At 37.9% G+C, this 20847-nt stretch overlaps 1 protein-coding gene across 5 annotated transcripts in view; it reads left to right on the top strand.

Annotated features, from left to right (window-relative positions):
* The window catches only part of PARD3B (par-3 family cell polarity regulator beta), a 392133-nt gene that overhangs the window by 238086 nt on the left and 133200 nt on the right, over positions 1-20847 (top strand). For all 5 annotated transcript variants that reach the window (XM_086897517.1, XM_086897518.1, XM_086897516.1 and 2 more), the window contains 2 exons: positions 17854-18060; positions 19037-19265. In XM_086897517.1, the coding sequence (XP_086753643.1) occupies positions 17854-18060; positions 19037-19265 (436 nt within the window). The remainder of the gene's footprint in view (positions 1-17853; positions 18061-19036; positions 19266-20847) is intronic.

Genomic DNA, 20847 nt, shown 5'->3' with positions numbered 1-20847 from the left:
TGGCCTTCATTTTTTATTTTGAAATCCCATCATGTTGCCATGTCAATAAAAAGGATTTTGAAGGTAATTGATATTTCTAGTCCAGCTCACTTCTGGAGTAGTACCTTGTACAATGTTTGCTTCCTATAACATTTGAAATAAGCCTTTATTATAAAAAATGGGTTGCTGGTGCTATTTATTAATACACATTTTTGTGTAATAAAAGCTGTGCAGTGCAATATGCTTCAGAAATTAACTTTGAAGAAAAGAATTACACTGCTATTTGTACATCTCATAAAACAACATTATTTTTAGTGGGTCTTTCAATACAGCAATGCTACTTAGCACTTACCTACAGAGCACTCCAAAAGTACCAAGAATATCATCCCTAATTAAGTGTCCTACTAAGCCTAAGAGCAGGAGAGTTTTTCTGTGGATAGCCATGACAACCCAAATGGAAACCATTTTGTAGAAAAGTAGAAGGCACTTCCTTGAGGTACCATTGACTATCAGCAGGTACTTTCCCTTTACCTCAGGCAATGGCACCATGCTGCCCTTTCAAAAGCTATCTCCTCTTGTGTTTACCAATTTTTCTGCCTGATGTCTTAATAGATTAAATTTTTCATTTGTTTTTATTTAGTCTTGCATGGGGTGATGTAGTTTCTGATGGTTCTGATTTGGCCTATAGATAATAAAGATAATCATTGGTACCTTAACTATGAATGCACGGAAGGTCCCTCTTGACATGAGATCAAACTTATATATGTTTGCTTGGGGTTTTATAAAGAAATTAAAATACCAGTTCCTCCCCTCCACACCTCCTTCCCCGAAGCAGAGTGACGTCTATACTGAGGCTGTTCTATAACTGATTCCTGCCCTTTCTGACTGCTCACCTTTGGTTGTGAAAACTCTTTCCTTAATCCTTCCCCCATCTTCAAAATGGTTCTCTTATCTAAAAGCAGCTTTTGTGGGCTCAGTGTCCATCTGTGAGGAGAGCACATCTGTGACCTGCAAGGTTCACCTGCAGGTTCTCAAGGACCAGGGGAGCATGCAGGGCATAGTCAAGTCCCAGTAAACTGTTGCTGCACAGCATTTTTCAGTAGGCCTTCTCCTGTTCTAGAGCTGCTCAGTTCATGACTGAAGGGGATAGGAAAGAACCATTAATCCAGTGTGAATCATGGCCTCAGGGAAAAGCAGAGAATTCCATGGAGACAGTCAGAATCTAGTTCTACAGTTTGCCCAATTTCAAAATGCTGGTTTCCTTAGAGTCATAATGGGAGCAAGACACTGACTCTGCTGCACTGGCAGCTTAAATAGGGATTGTGGCCTTTCTAGTGCCACAGTGGGGTCAGGACCTGGCAAACAGGGAAGAACAGAAGTAGAACTCAGCACTAGAAATTTGCATGTATTACTGAAAGGCAATTGCACTTACAGAGATTGCAAATAAAAATCTCTGTTACCTTTCTGTGGCAATTTTCAAGTGTTTCTGTGCAGGAGGACCAGACCAGAGGATCTGGCATTGATTTGTCTGGGTCTTCCATGTAATTACAATTTTTGTTGCTATCTGCAGTTGGCATAAATTCCTGTGTTCAAAAAAGGAGTTGTATTTTTGGTTGCCAGTTGTAATGCTGCTGTTGACAAACAGAGATGTTAAAAAAGAAAAATTCAATATAGTGTAGTTAATCAGATGCCTCTTTTTTTATTGCTTTATAATCTTCTCAGATGCCTAATTCTGAAAGCAAAATGACAAAATTGTTTGATAGAAGCTTCTGGAGTTTAATTCCTTTTAAAAAAATAGCACAGTAGTTTAATTTTAAAGGTACCAAAAAAATGAACATTACATGAAAGACTAAATTTTGTCAGTAGTTGCATGGAATAACTCACTGCTTACGACTGAAATGTCCATCACAAAATAGCTGCAAAGAATAATTCTCAGTCTGAATTTAGACTAAAAGAGCAAACACATTAAAGAAAAAACATACAGGAGAAAACTGTATCTTGCAGTCATTCTTTTTCTGCCATTCTGTAGGAAATATGGATAATTCATTAAGTCTCAGAAGAAAAACCCTTTGCTCTCCTTTACTCAGGTTTGGTTTCCTATTCTCTTTTTGTGTACAGAGTATGGGTGTAGTGTGCAGTAGTCACTATGTTATCACCTGTTAAGTGTCATGCGTGACACATCCCATTACTGATTCTGTGAAACCGGAGCCGTTTGAAGTAAAACTTTCCATTCAAGTGTCAATTGAAGCGTGGGCTTTATTTGCTTTTTTTTTGACAGAGATTGTTCTTTTACTGTCTCTTAAAATAACTCTGATATTTGTTTTTGTTTAGGAGAGGAAAAGGTAGGAATATGTAGCTAGAGGCTGGGAAGATAGGAAGCTGCTAGAAGAGTTGGAGGGGAGCTAGAAAAGGGTGCTGGGAATGGGGGGAAATGGGAGATTGGGTATGTCAGAGAAGATGCAGTGTGGGAAAGGGACTGAGAGAGAAGGGGAGACCAGCTTGTGTTGATCTAGGATAGTGGGGAAGAAAAAGGTGGCAACCAGCTGTGCAGTAATAAAACTGTTTTTTAAGTACAAACAAAACCAACCAAACAACAAAACCCCACAAAAACAAAACAACCAAAAAAAAAAGTGACAACCAGTAAACCCTCACCAACACCCCACATGTAGAAAAATTTCTATAAAAACTCTTTTTAATTAGAAGAATATAAGTTTGAAGGTTTGGGAAGCTGAATCTTCATCGTCCTGTTTCAGTTCCTTGTCACTGAGGCAGTTTGTGCGTGTTTGTCTTAAAATGACGTCATTAGTGCTTACTGAAAAACCCCTGCTACTAAGGCTTAGAGAAAGGCATGAAGGCTGTTTACTGATGTCAGATATCCAAGTCTGTGCTCAGTACAGAGAGGGGAGGGGAACTGCTCTACATGTGGAAGAAAATACTAGACCTTTCCTGAAACAGAGAAACTGGAGTTTTGTAAATAAAATCATGATATATTTGGGAGCTAAAATGAAAGTCTATTAGAATGTGCACACAGAGAGAGAGAGGAATTGGACACCTCTGTTATAGCATTTTTCAAGCCTAAGCGCTTTACTTTGCAGTTTTAATAGTACTCTTTTAAAGTCATTTTTTGTATATAATTTCAATACATAGTCTGTTGCTTTAACTACTTTCATTAAAATTTTATGAGCCTTTTCAGAAAATCAGATGGGAAAATGCAAATAAATTATGCATTTTATTTAGTATGTAGTAGATACAGTATTACTGTATGTGTAAACAAATAAAAAAGTTTATTAATATAACAAACACTATGCTGAAAGATTCTGCTGTAGTCCATAAACCACATAGGCTATAAAGAATCACTTTGAGTTTAAGCAGCTAGTGCTGGACCAAACTTCTGGATTTGGAACAGTACAGAGTGATAGTATAAAAAGATTAATTATCTTAACTATAAAAAGGGGATGGGGGTGTCATGAATTATGAGGCACAAGATTGAAGCTAAAAACCTTAAAACATTCATTTTCTGAGAGCAAGTACTTAATATTTTATAAAATCCCACAGACTGCCTGCTTGCTTAGTTTTGCTTTTTCTACCCTTCTTCCCCTCCTGGCAGAGCTCACCAGTAATCTTTTAAAATTAATTCTGACCTGAGCAGTCACCGGTGCTATGTGTCAGTGATTAGCTTACCTGTCTTGTTACTGCTCCTTCACCCTGCGAGATGCCAAAGCAACAGAGAAAGTATATTGTAGTAGTGAATGTTACCAGTGTTAAGAGATGTGGGTATATACCTGATTTCTTCAAGCCAAAGTCATGTGTTCATTTAACTTCTGTTTGATGAGAAAACCCCAGCATTGTAGGAGAAAACTTCCTAGCACTGTTTGTGCAGATCAACAGGACCTTGTTTTCATGGTGGTTTGGGGTTTTTTAGGGAAGTTTTGGGGAAGTGCTGACAGTCTTCTGTGTGTGTTGTACTTCATATCAACTCTAGATAGAGAATCTTCTCACCTACAGTAAAAAATGGCAAAATGATCAAAATGTAGAGCAAACTCTTCCCTTGTTTGAGCAGTTTCTCACCTCGCAGGTAGCCTTGTTCATTTCAGTGTTCCTCAGACCTCAGTGGCAACACATCTGCAATGATAGCTCCTTTCAGACCTGTATGACTGGGCATTAAAAGCTCCACCTCTTCCCTTCTGTCTTTGATCTTGTTACAGCAAATACTTTATGATTCAAATTGAAAGAAGGAAAATTAGACATTTTAAGGAAGTTTTTATAGCTAAAGAAGCAGAAACAATAATTCTTCTCCAAGTTTAATGTTGAGTGACGTTTACAGCACATGGAGGGTCTTCATTTGCATTGTAATTTGCATTAGCAGAACAGAGTGCTTGGTTTAGTAGTGATTTTTAGAAAAGGGAAGCCAGGAATAACTCCTGTAGTAAATAGCAACTATTAACAATGAGAAGGAAAACAATACTAGAATGACTAATACTGAAATATACTTTTGCAATTAGAGCTTTCATGTGTTTGTAACCTTTGGTGAGGAATTGTTCTTAAACTTCAAACAGAATTTCTTAGTGCCTTCATATAAATCAATTGCCCTGTAGTTTTCAGTTAAGCAACTTAATTGCTTAATCAGACGAAGAACCTAGTGATTAAAATTTAACAGTCATGTGGTATCAGGCAATATCAATATTAGTTCTTACTTGGGGTAGCTGGTTTAGATCAAACTGAATGAAATAGAAGGCATGTTTGCAATATGCTTTAGCATGCAGGAATGTCATCTTAGTCTTCTCTAAAGAGTACAGACACTGAAGGGTGACATAGCAATACTACTGCATTAAAGCTGCCACAAAACACCAACTCCAAATGAGAGCTTCTGTGCTAGAACAGCTTTGAGGGTTGTTTGGTTTCTTATTATCTATGTTGAAAAAAATTAACCCATTCTGAGAAGAGCATCTATGCAAAAAGGGACCATTCTCTCAGAGCTGACTTGAAATACAGAAATAGCAAAAACAGTTTAAGAGAACATAGTGAAATTCTGTGCTGAGATCTATAGTCTTGCCACTCAAAAGTGAGCCAGTAATATGGGTAGTATTGATCAGAAATTATCAGAGGTACTAAATATTAATTCTTTTGAGTTGGTAAAAGACCAGTGGGATTTTGGCCCATGGTTCAGTGTGTTTTCATAAGGCAGGCAATGAGGAATTGATAGAAGCAGGAAGCAGCAGCATCATTTTTGGTGGTGGTGGTGGGGATGATGTTGTTTTGGACACCCTTCGTCTGTAACACATCCCAGGAAGTTAACAGTCACATTGGATCAGACAAAAAGTCCTCTTCCTGATAGTATCAATAGGTAATGCCTATTGAGAAATACAGAGATATGACAAGTTAGTCTTACTTTCCTCCAGAAGCACTCCTTGCCTTCGGATATTCAAGGACTTAAAGACCGAAGACAAGAATAGCTTCTTTTTAGCTGATAATCTTCAACAGATCTTGTTTCTCTTGAGTTTTCTTACTTCCCTTTTAGCATATGTAAACTCTTAGTATCCACAACAACAGAAAAAATTTATTCACATAATGTGTATCAGGGTTGTTGCTGTGAAGAGAAATTATAAGTGATTACCCGTTTCTTTTTTTTACTCTTTCAGCAAGATCTGAACCCAAGCACTAGCTTTCAGCTCCTTCCTGAGGGACTGCTTTTTTTTTTGGGTGGGGGGGAGGCAATTAAGCATATGGTAGAACAGCCATTACATTTTTTTATTCTAATAACATTAGCCTCCGTGTTTCAAAATCTGATTTTAACTTTTTGCTCTGAAGTAGATTCAGTAGATTGGATGTTTCACTATCCAATGTGAGGGTTGACATGCTGTGGAGCTGTAGAAGCAGCTCTGAAATAGAGGCTGTCCCAACAGCTGTGATTAACCATGTGCTAATATGCGTGAAGTTTTAAGAATTGTGTTAATACTTTAGTGATCGATTGCCATAAGTCTGTACTCAGCCACAGTATGGCTTGTTCTGCATTATCTTTTTGAGGATATGGAATGGCATGCATTATACAGATTAACCAGTTTTCCCTCTGAATGTGGAGAATATACTGGCTCACAGTGAAAGACTAAAGAAGGTGAAAATATTTGATGAAAAATAGGATACAGGGCAGAATACAGATGCAAATGTTCATTCTTGATACACAAGAAAAAATTAGCATAATCATATGGATGATAATAGCCTTTTACGTACAGGACTCAATGAATATGACAGCACTTTTCCTACTCACTTGGTCAACTTGAAAAAGTTAACTGCAGCATTAGCCACTGTAAAAAAGGCAAAATAGAATGTTCTGATATTGCTAGAGAAATCTGGCAGAGCTGCTTAATTTCTGTGACATTGTTCAAAATGTTTGTTCTTAATGTTTATGAGACTGACTTATTGTAGTTGGAGCAAAAGCTTATGATCTCAAGACTATAACTAATATTTGTTATTTAGTTTTAAAAAGCTACTGGACTAATAACATAAGCAGTGGATTCTAACTTTTAGATGATAGCATGAGCAGAGAAGTGATGTGTTTGCAAAGAATGAAGTTTTATAGCTTTATGTTGTATGACTCTATGCAGCCAAATATATTTGCCCTCATTTGCAAGTAAACTGTGTCTGTAGACAATATCTGTGTTTTAGGGACAAAGAGATATCAATGTGCTATCTTTCTAGTATTAAAAAAGGAAAATATAAATTTCAAAATGAGATTACTATAGAAAGGAAAATATTGTTGCAAATGATTCTGGGTAATAAATGGCAATATGTCATCTGCAATATCATATTAGAATTTGAAAACCTTTCACCAGCTAAATATCAAATTAGCCTAACAGAAAAAGGTTAATAAAAATATCAGCTTTTTCTATTTATTTGTTCTGTATATCTGACAGCATTTATGTCCTGGCTGGGTGATGATCAAGAGTGACTCCTGCTTGGCACATTAATATCATTACCTTGACTCCATGAAGGTGCTCTGACTAGAGGTCAGGCCCTGCTAAAGTAAACTGTCAGGCTCAAAGAAAACTAAAGCTGTGATTAAGGATTTGCAGATTCCTGTTTCAGAAGTTAGCATTATCTGATGGATTCCATCAGTCTTGACCAAAGACCCAATAAAACATCAGCAAAGGAAGAAATCATTACTTACTATAAGAAAAAGAACAAGTCAAAGCACAAAGCTTGGAAAGTGTGGTTTGTTTGGGTTTTTTTAATATGTTAATACTTCTTAATTTTTTAATGCTGTATACCTAGAAAAAGAACACAGTAAAAATTTACTGCAATGTGGATAAATGTCTTCCAAATTATTTTAACTTTTTTTTTTTTTTTTTAAACTGGACTGTACTCACCAGATGGACACACAAGATAAAAAATAACCCAGGGGAAATACTGCAACAAACTATTCTTATGAACTACAGTTGGCAGAGATGCTCTTGCCTCAGAATGCACACATGATGATGTGTTTAAAGCATGAAGTAATGTTTCAAAACTGCTGATAATCTACGATGATGCATCTTGGTGCTCTTTATACTTCTGAAGCTATTAACTTCTTTCCAGGCATTTGATTTCTTGAACTAAGTGAAAACAGCGCTTTCAGTGAGTGAACAGGTTCCCCTTGAAAGGCACATGAACCCATTTATTTCTTCTTACTCTTTTAGCAAGTCCAGGGTGTAGTTGAGGATGGCTTTCTGGATTGTTAAAAGAACAAAAAGCTTTTTTTAATCTACAGCTTACTGCTTTGAATCCATACAGGCTGAACTTACTAACATCTGATGCTCATGCTGTAACTTGTTTAAAATGAGTTATTGTTGCCAGCCTCTCTGTGGGCAGTAATGCCAAAATGTGGCACTTGCAGAGTACAGTGATCAAAAGACAGATACAGCTGGTATAAGATGGCAGACAGTGGAAAAGTGCTCATTTAATCCAGCTGAGGATTTGGTCACCAAGCTTGAATCAGACTGAAAATTGACCTACCTGTCCTACATCTGGAGTCCCTTGAGCATGTCTAGGCATCGATCTTGGATTAAGGCATTTGAAAATTGCAGTTACTGTCAACTGTTCCACACAAAGACTACAGTTCAGTGTTAATTCAGGATATTTCACTGTACTAATGTATTTTGATTGCATTGCTGTCTATTTGAAAAACCTGCCTGTTTCTGTAGAAAAGTTGCCTTTGTAATACCAGATTTTGAAATTTCATCCAAAGATCCAACCACCAAATAGCTGAAGTAGATGAAACTGGGCACTGAGTTTTGCACCTGATCCATGGCACTGTATCGGTTTTCTGACAGAGTTGATCAAGCATCTGATTCTTCAAGGACTGGATCATCCTGAGCTACTCATAGCTAGACTCTGGTTTGTTCTTCAAGAACGTATGGGATCACTGAACAGAATGATGTGTTTCCTGCTAATATTAGCTTAGAGGAGATTTTTATTTTTCTAAGATATGCTGTCTTGGATATGTCTGTATTAAAGTGCTTAACCAAACTGTCCTGGCTGCAGTATCACTGTGCCTGCTGCCTACCATCCTGAAGTAATTTAGAACTTTTGATCATAATTTAGGATAGGAAGTTGAGTAATTTCTCCAGAAATGTCTACATTGGTTGATAAAGGACATAACCAAGAAGAATTGGAAAGACCCTTTCTTCTGTTTTGATACCACATTTCTGCAGTCTGGTGCCATGTTATATGTGTGTGTATTTACTGCTCTCCATTTATTGGGCTAGTGAAAGAGAACAGAGGAATGACATTTATACACAGGTGAGACAAATGGGTAAGAAAAGTTTGTATTGATTTGCTGTTTAAATCATATTCTAAGTTGTTCCATGCAGCAATTCTATTAGCTTTTCTAATTTGCTATTTAAACACGTTGTACCAATGCAGAACTGAATATTGAAAGATCCTTAATACATAACTTGGTAATTAATAGCACACTATCTTGAGAATACTGAAAGTTGCAGCAGGAAAAACTAAGCTTAGAGATATGGGAAGGTTCCCCTTTCCCTGGGGGATATTACAGGCTAGGTGCACATTTGTTAAGCATCTAAGATTGTAACGTTTTCAAAATACACAGATTTATGAAATGGTCTTTATTTAGGATATCTTTTATCCTTTCCAGCGGTTTGTTTTTTAATGCAGCCTTTCCATTAAAATGACACATGATGACATACCTAGCAAGGGGGCTGCAAACTTCGTACAGATGCTGAAACATATAGTGTAATGCTGTAAATTGTACAGACTAGGCCTTAAAGTTAACCATTATAGCTAAAGTAGTATTTTGTTGGGTTTGGGGTTGTTTTTTTTAGCAAGAATGGCAGTGTAATAATGTAATCCAGTTGTGACTCATGTCTGTTAAAACTCAGAAGACAGCCAGATGTTACTGGGTGTGAGTCTGTGCCTGCACACTACAGAACAGTTCAGCAAAATTCTTTGCTTGGGCTCTTCAGAGGAAGACTCCCTTGCCATTAGGTCCATGAATTGGTCTTGTTTTTCCTAAGGATTCAGTTTTGTAGAAGAAAGCCTTGAAAATACAAATTTACCCAGATCCAGCTAATGGTAGAAGAATGTGAAATGTAGATGTGAAAATCAAGCTTTCCTTTCCTAAAAGTTGCAGTGAAGGATCTGGTTCACAGCATACTTGCATGCAAAGCTTTTTCCTTTCAGTCTATTTTGAGTTATTGGTGAATAGAGAGGGGAAAATTATTACCCAAATGGAAGAATTTTTCCCACTTTAATTAGTGGCAAGAGGGAGCTGCATTCTTTGAGGCTTTTTGTTTTTCTAAAAACAATCTTCATCTCCGCAATGAAAGCAAGTGGAGAACTTTCAGTACAGAGGACAGTTTGAGGGGGGGAAAAAAGCACAAAGTTGAAGCATGTAAAATGAAGCTTGGTTAAAGTCCCAGTATCACTAAAACTATGGATTCAGCTTTGAGGAATCTGTAATAAAATAGTGCTATCAACTTTATAAGCATTCAAATGATCTTAAAAATCTCAGTAGGAAATAAGAAGGAACCTTTGCTGAGGACTTTTCCTGAAAACCTTCATAATCCTTTCAGATTCTGCAGGGATTTTGAGTCTCAGCAGTCAGATAACTTTCTCTTATTTAATAGTAGGTTTGACAAAATTCTGCATATTCCCATTTAAGAGCTGGATTTTTGAAATGAACTTTTAAAAACTGTTTCAAGACAAATATTATTTTCATAAACAAAGCAATTCCAAAAATATGAGTGACTTTGTGAATGGCCTTTGTGTTTGTGTTTTAATAGAGATAGATAGATTGATTACAGGTGTATGTCTACCTTCTTTATAGGTTATCTGCTCACAACTTCAAGCAAAATGTGCATTAATTTCTTAAACTGAAAAGTAACCTATGTACTTTCCTTTGAAATACAAATAGATCAACAGAAGAAAAGATTTTCATAAATTCTCCTGGAAGTCAGTCTATAAACCAAATGAAATGTAGATGTGGAGTGAAAGATGCAAGTTCACTGTTTCTTTTAGTCTGCTTTATTTTAAAGTGCTGTAAGGAACAAATTGTTTTGCATTCCTATGCTAATAGGACACACTAATCACTGGAAAAGGTGATTCTGGTTTTGTTCAGGGTTTATGAATTAAGGGTTATTACTGGAAATGGCTCATTTACTCTGTATGGGTCTGAGACAGAAAGTCTGAGTCCTCTGAAGCTTTTGTAAATACACGTTGCAGAATCTTCCCAGACTGAGATGTTTGCCTGTTTGTAGCTGGCTAATCCAGAAGTGGTTCCCTGATAAGGTTAATGCCCAGTTAATTGCTCCTAGCCTTGACACACAGTTTAATTGCTATTTGGCCAACATATGCTTGTTGCTTGCTCTGTGTAGAATTCTAGCGGATGTAGTGATGCGAACTACAGGCTGGTGGAGGGCAAACAAAATAAATACAGTATTTTATGTTCTTTTAATTCAGGGCCAAGTGGATTTGGATGAAGTGTTTATTTAGTTTGCTGGCTGCTTCAGATGCTGTGGCATATTGATTCCTTTTATTACTAGCAGCCATTTAACCTGACCTCTCTCAGATCCAGTATTTTAAAAGCCATAAATTTTAACTTTACTTATGAGCAAGGACTGAAATGCTGTGAAAGCCTTTTTATTAGCAGAGCTTTGCCTTATTCCATGTTCATGTGTCACCCATGGCAACAATATTTAGTGCATCTTAAATTAGAGCGGCTGTTGGGCAGCTTGGTGGTGGTGGGGTTAGCAATAAAAAGAGCTCATAAATATCTCAGGCATGTAGGATTCACTGATCAAAGTGTGGGCAGGTGTACAAAAGCAATGCCATGATTAGCAAAAGGTATTCTTTTCCTGATTATTTTGTTGAAAATCTCTCTTAATGTTCACAGATAAGGAATTTTTTTTTTTAATTGCAAGTTAAATTGCTGATATTGAAATATATTTTCCTTTGCTGCCTTGGCTTTTTTTTTTTTTTACAATAATCATCTTCCTTGTTTCATTAGCCTAAATTAATTGCCAAACAACACTTAAAGCAATCTTAACATGCAGCTTATGTAAGTATTTATAGAAATGTGCCCAGGCCAAAAATTGATGCATACCACTCTTTGAATTATAAGCAATATGATTGTTTCAAATTTCTTTCTGCATTCACATGTAAAGAACTCAAAAAAGTTTTAAATTAGTGACGTAAACACAAAGCTTAATATGAACTTCTTGAATCTTTCTAATTTGTTACTTCTGATTTAGATTAGTAATGTTTAAAAATATTATTTCAGGCTTGATGATTACGACTGAGTAATAATTCAGCAGCTTATTTCAAAGTAGGCCTAAGACTTAACGAAATAGATCATAACCATGATTTTAATGTAAGTTTTGGCTTGCTTTCTGCTGTTCTGGTACTGAAGAAGTTTCCTCATCTGTCCCACAGATCAAAGGTAATGCTCTAGATGTTAACCTCACACCATCAGAAGTGACTTTGTTTAAATATTAGTGCAGGGACTCTTTACTTCATGTTAAACTTTGGCCTGGGAACAAAAATGTTGGTTTAGTTTGAGAAGCATCATTTATATCAATTAGTCTCAGAAAGTGTCACATTTCCCAATCTTTTAAAGCTGGATTTAAATGTTTGACCTTTTCAGAGGGCGGGTGTGGAAGTAGAAATAAAGCAATCACAGGGTACTGGAATTTTTTTGCTACTACTCAGTTCCAGACTGATCAATTTACAAGGTCCCACTGGGGAATCTGTTTTCTAAAAACTGGACTTTTTCCTGTCTGCGTTGCTTCTCCTATTGCAATTTTCCTCTAGCAGGTTGTAACAGCTATATCTAAAATCAGTTTATACATAAATATCCTTGAGAAGAAAGCTTCTGCTTCGTACAAGTAGCTTGATTTATATTGGGACCTGTTTGAAGGGCAAGTGCTCCAGTTTGTACCAGCTAGAGGGAGGACACTAATTTGCTGGAGAAAGAGGGATTCAGATATCTAGGAAAACTGCACTGGATGCAGGGCTATACTGTGAAATAGAAGGTTTTGGGAGAGGGTACACTTCTGTAACCAGATTAAGAAAAATAATTATTTCAGCAGGTAAAATCACAGGGTTTCTATGCAAAGACAGACTTGGCTGCATTTTGTCTGACATTCAGCACTAACCTGAGAAGTGCACGTGCCCCTTCACTGAGCCTTTCGCTTGAACCTCTGCCTTTGCTTCTAATTCTTAGCTTTAATATTGTTGCACTGGAAAACTTGTTAGCATTTTTGAGATGTTAAATGCCTTACATATTCTTTTTGAAATAGTAGCACGTTTCACTGCAGTGTTGTTGTTGTTGGTTAGTGATAGCACTGTAGAAAACAGCAACACCAGCATAGGTTTCTAAGATGACAATAGTGCATTTTCACTTCTTGCCTAATGGCTACCTTATTCCAAGCATTTCCTTTTCAGCTGGCTAAGGCTCAGCATACCTTCTGGGCCCCAAATTGTGATCTGTCATTATTCATAGCTGAAACTGCAGTCTGTGCAAATGTGGGCTAAATTGCAATCATTACATGTAGTAAAATAGATTGAAATATCTTTAAATCTGAAGATGTAGCTGTCTCTTACAATCAGAGAACATGTTAAATTCTCCTGTGCTTTGATTTCTCTTTATTAGATTTTGTTTTTCTGTCAGTTGCAGGGTTGTTCTGTGTTCAGTATTTCTGATAATTATTTGGAATGCTTAGATTGAGGTATTAAATGAGCAAAAACTATATATCTTGCCTTTAATATGTAAGTGCAAGATAGTGATTCTTCTCTTGCTTTTCATCAAGCCCTTAATCTTTTCAATGTCACCTGTATAAATCAGTGTTGAAGAAAAAGCTAGTGTGTGATCTGAGACTTTTCTACAGAACTGTTATATTAAAGCTCTTCATTTAAAAATCACAAGCTAAAAGATGTAATGACTTTCAGATTCCTCCTTCCTAAATAATTCTCGCATTGAATTGGTGGGTGATTGAAGGACTAGCTGAATATAAAAATATTAGTGAGAGGAAAAAATCCTTTGTAATTGTGCATACTATGAATCCTACCAGAATAAATGAAATTACATTAAACAAGTGGTTAAGAAAGAATGGAACGTGAAGTAGTTTAAGTTGCCGTATGATGTTGCAGTCTTGCTGGTCCTTTAGGTTGGGGTAGGCCTGGGTTAAGCTGAACATCATGAGTGTTACTCGAGGTGTGTGTCCAAAGGAGAGCAGGCACTGAGCTGTACCTGCTTCCTTCGCAGCTGTTGGCACATCTCACTCTGAGTCCTACCACTAAAGAAGCCACCATCAATGCTTTGTGCTCAAACAGTTGTTTGCCTGCTAAAAGCAGTCCCATGTTCTCTCCAGCTTCCCAGTCTCCACAGGGTAGAACACTCATTGTTTTCATTACTATTTTCTCTTCGCCACATGAACCTCCACTATATGCAATGCAGTAGTGTCACCCTGAAAACTAAACCTTCTGATCTTGTTTTCATAGGTTTAGTTACTTTCCCAGGAAAGTAATGTAAATATAAGTGTTTACACATTCCTTCTAAGAAACATCCTTTGATGGACATTTCACATGACCAGTGTGATTGGGAAGGTGGTAACTTAGTTATCCAATCCCTGGTCATTGTCAAAAATCTATAGATACTGGAGTCAGAGAATAAAGTTACTTCCTTTCTTGTCATATCACTGAGACATGTTTATGTGAATCATTCCAAGTCCTTTAGCGACACAGTAGGAACCAGGACTGTGTGTTTAGGTCACTGGTAAAATCAGAATCAAATTATTTATAATTTGTTACAACTTTGTGTTTATTGTATTTTCTCAGTCTCAGTGATGTTTTCCCTTCTTTTTTCCTTTATAGCTTTTTTTTTTTACCTGTCTTTCAAAAGGTAAATAGTAAGTCAGTCTAGATCACATAAATATGTTCCTCTAAATATTCTCCTTTAGGCATATTCCCATAGTTTTGGTTTTCAAGAAGCAGCATTATCTAGAAAATAAAGTTAATGATAAATATATAAAATGTTTACCCTTTAGAATGTCTAGGGAGTTGTATTTCATATAGAGTGACAGTGATTCATGGCTTCTCTTCCCTCTGTACGTGCCTTTGGGATGGCTTGCATTGCCCACAATGCCATGTCATTTGCTTCCCTTTTATTTTTATGGCCAGCATCTTGCTTTTGCCATATTTCCTTCAGATGGGCTACAAAAAAAAAAAAAGAAAGCAACATGCAGATGTGGGAAAAAGATAATCTTGGAAAGACCTGACTAATAATAGTAACAAAAGAGCAGAAAGCGTGTTTACTTTTACCAGTACATTTAGAACTAAAAAATCTGTGTTAGCCATGTTTGCATTAGGCAGAAAATTAAAGTATGTGTAACACTGTCTTTCAGTTAAAGGATGATCAGTTACAGATAGCATCTAAGAACCAGCAATTTGATTTCAGCCAGTCTAGGCAGGTAGTGATGTCAGTTGTTGTTTTCTCTTACAAATTCAGGAGAGATGTATAAAGTAATTCACCATTTATAAAAACAATAAAGTGGATGCTTCAGTTGGCTTTTTATCATTGTACTGCAAGAAGCAGTAAAAGGAGAGCTCAGGAATTTAAAATCCATAAAAAGAAACATTTTAACAGAGTGAGAAATTGAATTTCTTATTGCCAAACAGTGGTTTTGTATTAGAAATCCAGGTAAGGCTAGATATAAACACACACCATGTATCCCCAGAAATGCTTGTTAATAACTTGTAAAACATAAGAGAGGGTTTTTGTTGTTTATTTGTTGGTTTGGGGTTTTTTTTACCCATGATATAAATAATCACGTTTTCAGGCTTACAGCAGTTCTAAAGGTCTGCAAAAATGAAAAAGGTACTGGCTTAGGCAGGGGAAGCAAATTTCCTAATTCGGGATGCAGTCCTTGTCCATTATGGAGTCTTGTGCATTTTTCTGGAAAGCATCCAGTAATAGATGCTGGCTCAGAAAGTGAGGGGACAGGTCTCCCTGCTTAGGGAAGCTTTTTAGCTCCTGTATCTTCAGCTGTGCTCTAATATGTGATTACTGCAGCTCTATAAGGAAAGGGGAGGGGAAAAAAAGGAATAAAAGCTGAATTGTAAAAAAATACGAAGTTCTTACTGTTGTTAGTGAAATTTCATACTAAATTATTACAGTCTTAGAACGGGTCAGCTGAATGCTCAATACCAATCTGAGAGTAAGGGTTCTCAGTAAGTTTTTGAATAAATGAGGACACCTCAGTGTGCTCGGGTGTCTGAGTCACGGCGTGTGGGGGGAGGCTGAGCACACAGCTCAGTCTGTTCCATGTGCCGTGTGAGTGCGTCACTCCAAACTTCAGGTGTTGGTAGGGTTTTCTTAGGAATTCATAGGATTTCACACGCCTTCATATACTGCAGTTTTCCAGTCTGGGGAACTGGCTCAGCCTTTATATAAAACAGGCTATAACCAGCATTTAACTTGAGGCCGTTTTCTCAGGTAATGGAGCTTAGAGCACTAGCTGAGTGCAGTACAGCTTGCACTGGGATGTGTGTGTGAACACTCCTGTACTTTTCTGGCCGGCCAGGCAGCTGTAGCTGGCTGCTGGACCTCCCGAGGCCATGGGCCCACACGGCCGAGCCAGAGGCAGGGATGTGTCCAGCCCTTCCTGGCAGACTCTGCAGTCACCGTGAAGCTGTTCCCGCTGGGTGCTCCTCCGGAGAGCTCAGCCCGCAGCATGTCCCTCGGTTTGCAGCCCTGCTGGTGGCTGCTGGGCCCTGGGCCAAGCAGCCCACCAAGGCTGGCTGGTGACTGCAACTTGAGAGAGCTTCCTCTCTGCTCATCGGTGCCTTCCACTTGGCCTTTTTTTCCCAGGTTTTTTTCCCTTCGTTTTTCTCCTTCTCAGCCTGTGATAGGCACCGCAGTGCCTCCTACTGATGCACAGGTTTTTAGTGATTTTTAGTGCCTTTATGTTCTACAGAGTCATTCCTCTAACTCTGCTTTAGCACCTGTTAATTTGTCAATAATGGTAGTCTCCAGAATTGCAATTAGTGAACAGAAAAACTGTTGCACTGTGTGGTAGAGCAGCCAGGCTTCCCTTAAACCTGTTTGTCTCCACACACACCCCCAACCCCCACTTGTTTTCAGCTACATATCAGTCTGCAGGTAAGGGAAGTGTAAATTACTTTATGAAGACACTACTGACAAGTCTCTATTTGGTGCCAATTCTCAGCTTTTTTACTTTTAAGAATTCACTGAACATGCTGTTCAGAATTACTTGCACTCTAGGATTGCTAAAATCACAGCAAATCATGCTAACATTCCTGTCTTTTATGTGACCCTTGAATCCCTTCAGGCATGGCAGTATGGACAGGTAGGTGAAGGGCTTCTGTTATGTTCTTCTGTTGCTTTTGTTAGGACTACTTAAAAGTTGAAAGCAAAAGCACTTGAGTTTTCAAAGACAGAAGGCATATTGCAAGGCAAACTCTCTCAGTGTTTCTATGACACATTTACTGTTCTGCCATATAAAAACTAAGTAGACACTGCAAAGGCTTTTAAACTAAACTGTGAATTTCTTCATTGATTGGAGTGCATCTATTCATTGAATTTTGTTCTTTACCTATTCCACTATCATTTTATTAATACTAATTAACACAAATGCTGCCGCAAAATAAAGCCTTTCTAAGGTCATATAGTCAAGCATTTAAAGAGAGAGAATGTTTGGGACACTCAGTATTTCCTCTGTTTTTCTGTGAAGTGCTTTCTTAAGCCTGTTATCAGGGAATGAAGCTGTGACAGCAACATCATTTATGTTAACCTGTGCTTGGCTTGTTTCTTGGAAAAGCTGCTGTGCATCTTAGTATCATAGCAGCAGTTTCAGCTTGAAGAAAAAGGTTGGGTAAAACTTAAAACTAATAATGTATCTTCTCTCAGGAGAAATGTGTTTGAAAATATCAACCATTCATACAGCCCATCTCCTAAAATGCAAAACACTTGTTGTGTAGCAGTGGGGGTTTTTTGTGAGTCTAAAGATAATTCTCTCCTTGAGACTGTTAGCAGTGTCCAGCAGTGATGCCAGACATCACTGGCAAAGGTGGGGGAAGCAGCCCCATTCTCATCACTGGTGTGAGCTTTACAGTGGCACAGAGTGAGCCAGCTACTGCCCAACACTTTGTCAGGTCTGTACATTATGTGCCATTCCCTCCAAGTCTGAATGGGGATATCTGCTGAACTAGGTTTAACTTGATGTTATTTTTAGAACAAATTACATTGATTGCATACTATTTCAAAGGCCCCAAGTAATAAAGTACACAATTAAATGTATCTGACTAGTTGAATTTCTCTATGTGGTTTTTGTTATAAAAACTTAACCATTTGTGTTCCAGACTCTTCTGGCAAAGATTTTGGTCCTACTCTGGGATTAAAGAAGTCCAGTTCTCTTGAGAGTCTTCAGACTGCTGTGGCTGAAGTAAGGAAGAATGAACTCCCTTTTCACAGACCCAGGCCTCACGTGGTGCGGGGTCGGGGATGCAATGAGAGCTTCCGAGCTGCCATTGACAAGTCTTACGATGGACCTGAGGATGGAGAGGAGGGTATGTTGCTGATGGCACTCACTGAGAGAGCCACCTTCACTTAGCACTGCTGAGGGCCAGCTTGATAGAGCACCATGAGCAAGTGATTTAGTCCAATTTAAGCTGATCACATTTAAAAAGCTGTTCACATCTTCCACTGAATAGAGCTGTCTCTGCAGTACCCCATCCAACCTTGACTGGGTTTAGTGTAAAGTCTTTCACTGATCTCCTTTGGGGCAGGGGTGGGTTGGAGGATTTAGAACTCAATCCTTAAATAATTATGTTTTTCAACTTCAAGAAGCAGCTGCTTTCTTCAGATTACATTAAAAATTATCTCTCTTGTTTTACAATTCCCCCTTTTCCAGCCAGGAAATTTGTTTCATGTTGTAGATAAGGCAGAGTGTATTGATAGCACCCTGCTGCTCATTCTGTCGCTATGGGTTTTATAGACCCCAGTCTGGAAATGCATCTCCTTTAGTATAGAGCATAAAACTGTGCTTGGATCCTGAGCCCCCCAATAGAAATAACATGGCTCTTTTCCAGCCAGACAGAACATTTTATCCATTTCTTGTTCAGCCACTAAAATAGAAGGATTCCAGGGAGGGAATGAAGTCATTTTGTTATACAGGTTGGTTATGTGTGCACCAGGATCTCTTGCTGAAGTAAGCTCTCTGTTTGAAACTCAGCACATGGTTTTCTTGAGCTGATGAAGGTTAACAAGCTAGATTTCAAATAGAACAGTGCTTTACTGTATCAGGATCTTTATATCAGGAACAATAACTAGAAAACAATTCATTAAAATAATTCTGTGTTTAATTTACAATATAAATCTATTTAAATCCACTGGATCTGTTTAGTCTGCTTTTTAAATTATTCAATTAAATGAGTAAGTGTTGTGAGTCATTTGAGCTCTTTGAAGACACTCTTGCTGTATTTCACATGTTTGCATTTCAGTGGCCCATAGCCATCCTCATTGCTTCTTTTTCATTCTGTGCAGATGGTGGCTCTGATAAGAGCTCTCACTGTGGTCAAGAAGCTCAAAATGTGGAATCTGCCCCTTCAGGGAACCCTGAAATAGAAGATGCAGAAATCAAAGCAAAAAAAGACAAAAAAACTAGGGAGAAAGAGAAGAAAAAGGGCAAATCTAAAATCAAAGAGAAGAAAAAGAAAGAAGAAAATGAAGATCCAGAAAAGAAAAAGAAGAAAGGCTTTGGTGTCATGTTGAGGTATGGCATTTTACAAAGATAAACAGCCACCCATTCTCTCTGTAAGATAGGAAACAACCAATGCTCTCGTAAAGTAGTGGAAAAATTATTTCACTTGGACTCAAATAATGTTTATGTTATTGAAAAAGAAAGCAGTTTATACTTTTACACCAAACTTGTAACTGCGGCAGAAGACATTTGGCAGACAAAATGTCTTTTTGTGCCTTTGAAATGCATTCCCATATGTCAGAAAAGATTCAAGGTTTTAGGCTTAAAACAAGCATGTATCGGTGGGGAAGGATTTGTGGGGAGTATTTCTGAGTAATACAAATCCCGCTCCCACTCAGACCTTTGCCTTCTCTTCCCTTGCTTATCTGCTTCTTTCACAAGCTGCTGGGAAAGCAGAATTCCTTGTGTTACTGCAAAAGGTCTACTAACATTTGCAATTGTTGAGAGCCACTACCTATGAAAAATGCTTTGCTTTATGGCTTCAGCCATTGCCTGCAGTGAACAAAAGTTCACTGTCCTCCCTGCCCAGCATGCAAGTGTTTGGATTTCTGCTGTGGCTCTTTGTTCTGTGGCTCTGCATACTCTAGAGAAATCAGAGTTCTCATTTCCTTGTCTTGCTGGAACCTTTGGTGCTGTAGGCACTGGTTGCTAACATCCTTCCCTCTGGTACCTGTTGACTCTGTGGAGGATTTAAGTGTTTAAGTAGCTCTTTGCATTTGATACAGGGCGTGTGATGAAATTTTTTGGTCACGTGGAGGAGATAAGACTAAAGGACAGTGTGGTTACTTATGGCACTGAACACTTAACATTGGCTTTAGGAAGCTATTGGTGTTTCTTGCCGTGCTGAATTGTAGACAGAACACATATATACAAAAACCACAATCATTGTTTAGGCAAGGATACATTTATCTAGTAATCTAAGAAATTCAAATGCAAGATCATTCACTGATCATGGTGTTCATTAGGACATAAAATGTATGAACTGCCTTACAACTTTCTGTCACTATGTTCTCTAGAGTAAAATTATTTGTGTAATATTAACATGGAAGGTTTTAGCTGACTTTCTTCCATGTATCAGCAACTGCCCTATCAACTTTTGAACACTGTGGAGACACTGTCAAAAATATACAGGCATGCCTGTGTGCCAGATTTGCATGTCAGCAGTTGTTAGTGTTCATAAGATATACCTGGCTGTGCCAGTCTGCTTTCAAATGGGCTCTTCAGGAGCCGAGGGGGCAGGTACACACACCTGTGCATTGCGCGTGCATTTGTCTCATGCTGCTTAAATAAATAGGACTTAACGCTGAAGGGTAGTCAAAAACTGAATTAGAAGGGTGACTTAAAAAACTCTCTTGTGTATCTTAAGCTTTATATCTCTTTTCATTCTTCTTTTTACCTCTTTGGCATGAGTAGGAGAGAAGAGGGGAGTGGCACAGAGGTTTGACAAAAGGATAAGTACTGTTTCATGTATCGAAGATACATAGAAGATTCAGAGTTTGAATTGTAAAATCTTACAGGGGTATTATATCTGAGCCAAAAAGAATGTGGGCTGACATCAGAATCCAAAACAAGCTATTGTAGTTGACAGAAACTC

This window comes from Cyanistes caeruleus, chromosome 7 (assembly GCF_971803275.1).
Source record: "Cyanistes caeruleus chromosome 7, bCyaCae1.hap1.1, whole genome shotgun sequence".
In the NCBI taxonomy this organism is placed as follows: Eukaryota; Metazoa; Chordata; class Aves; order Passeriformes; family Paridae; genus Cyanistes; species Cyanistes caeruleus.
The sequence above is the reverse complement of the archived record's forward strand: the minus strand, read 5'-3'. Positions and strand labels throughout refer to the sequence as shown.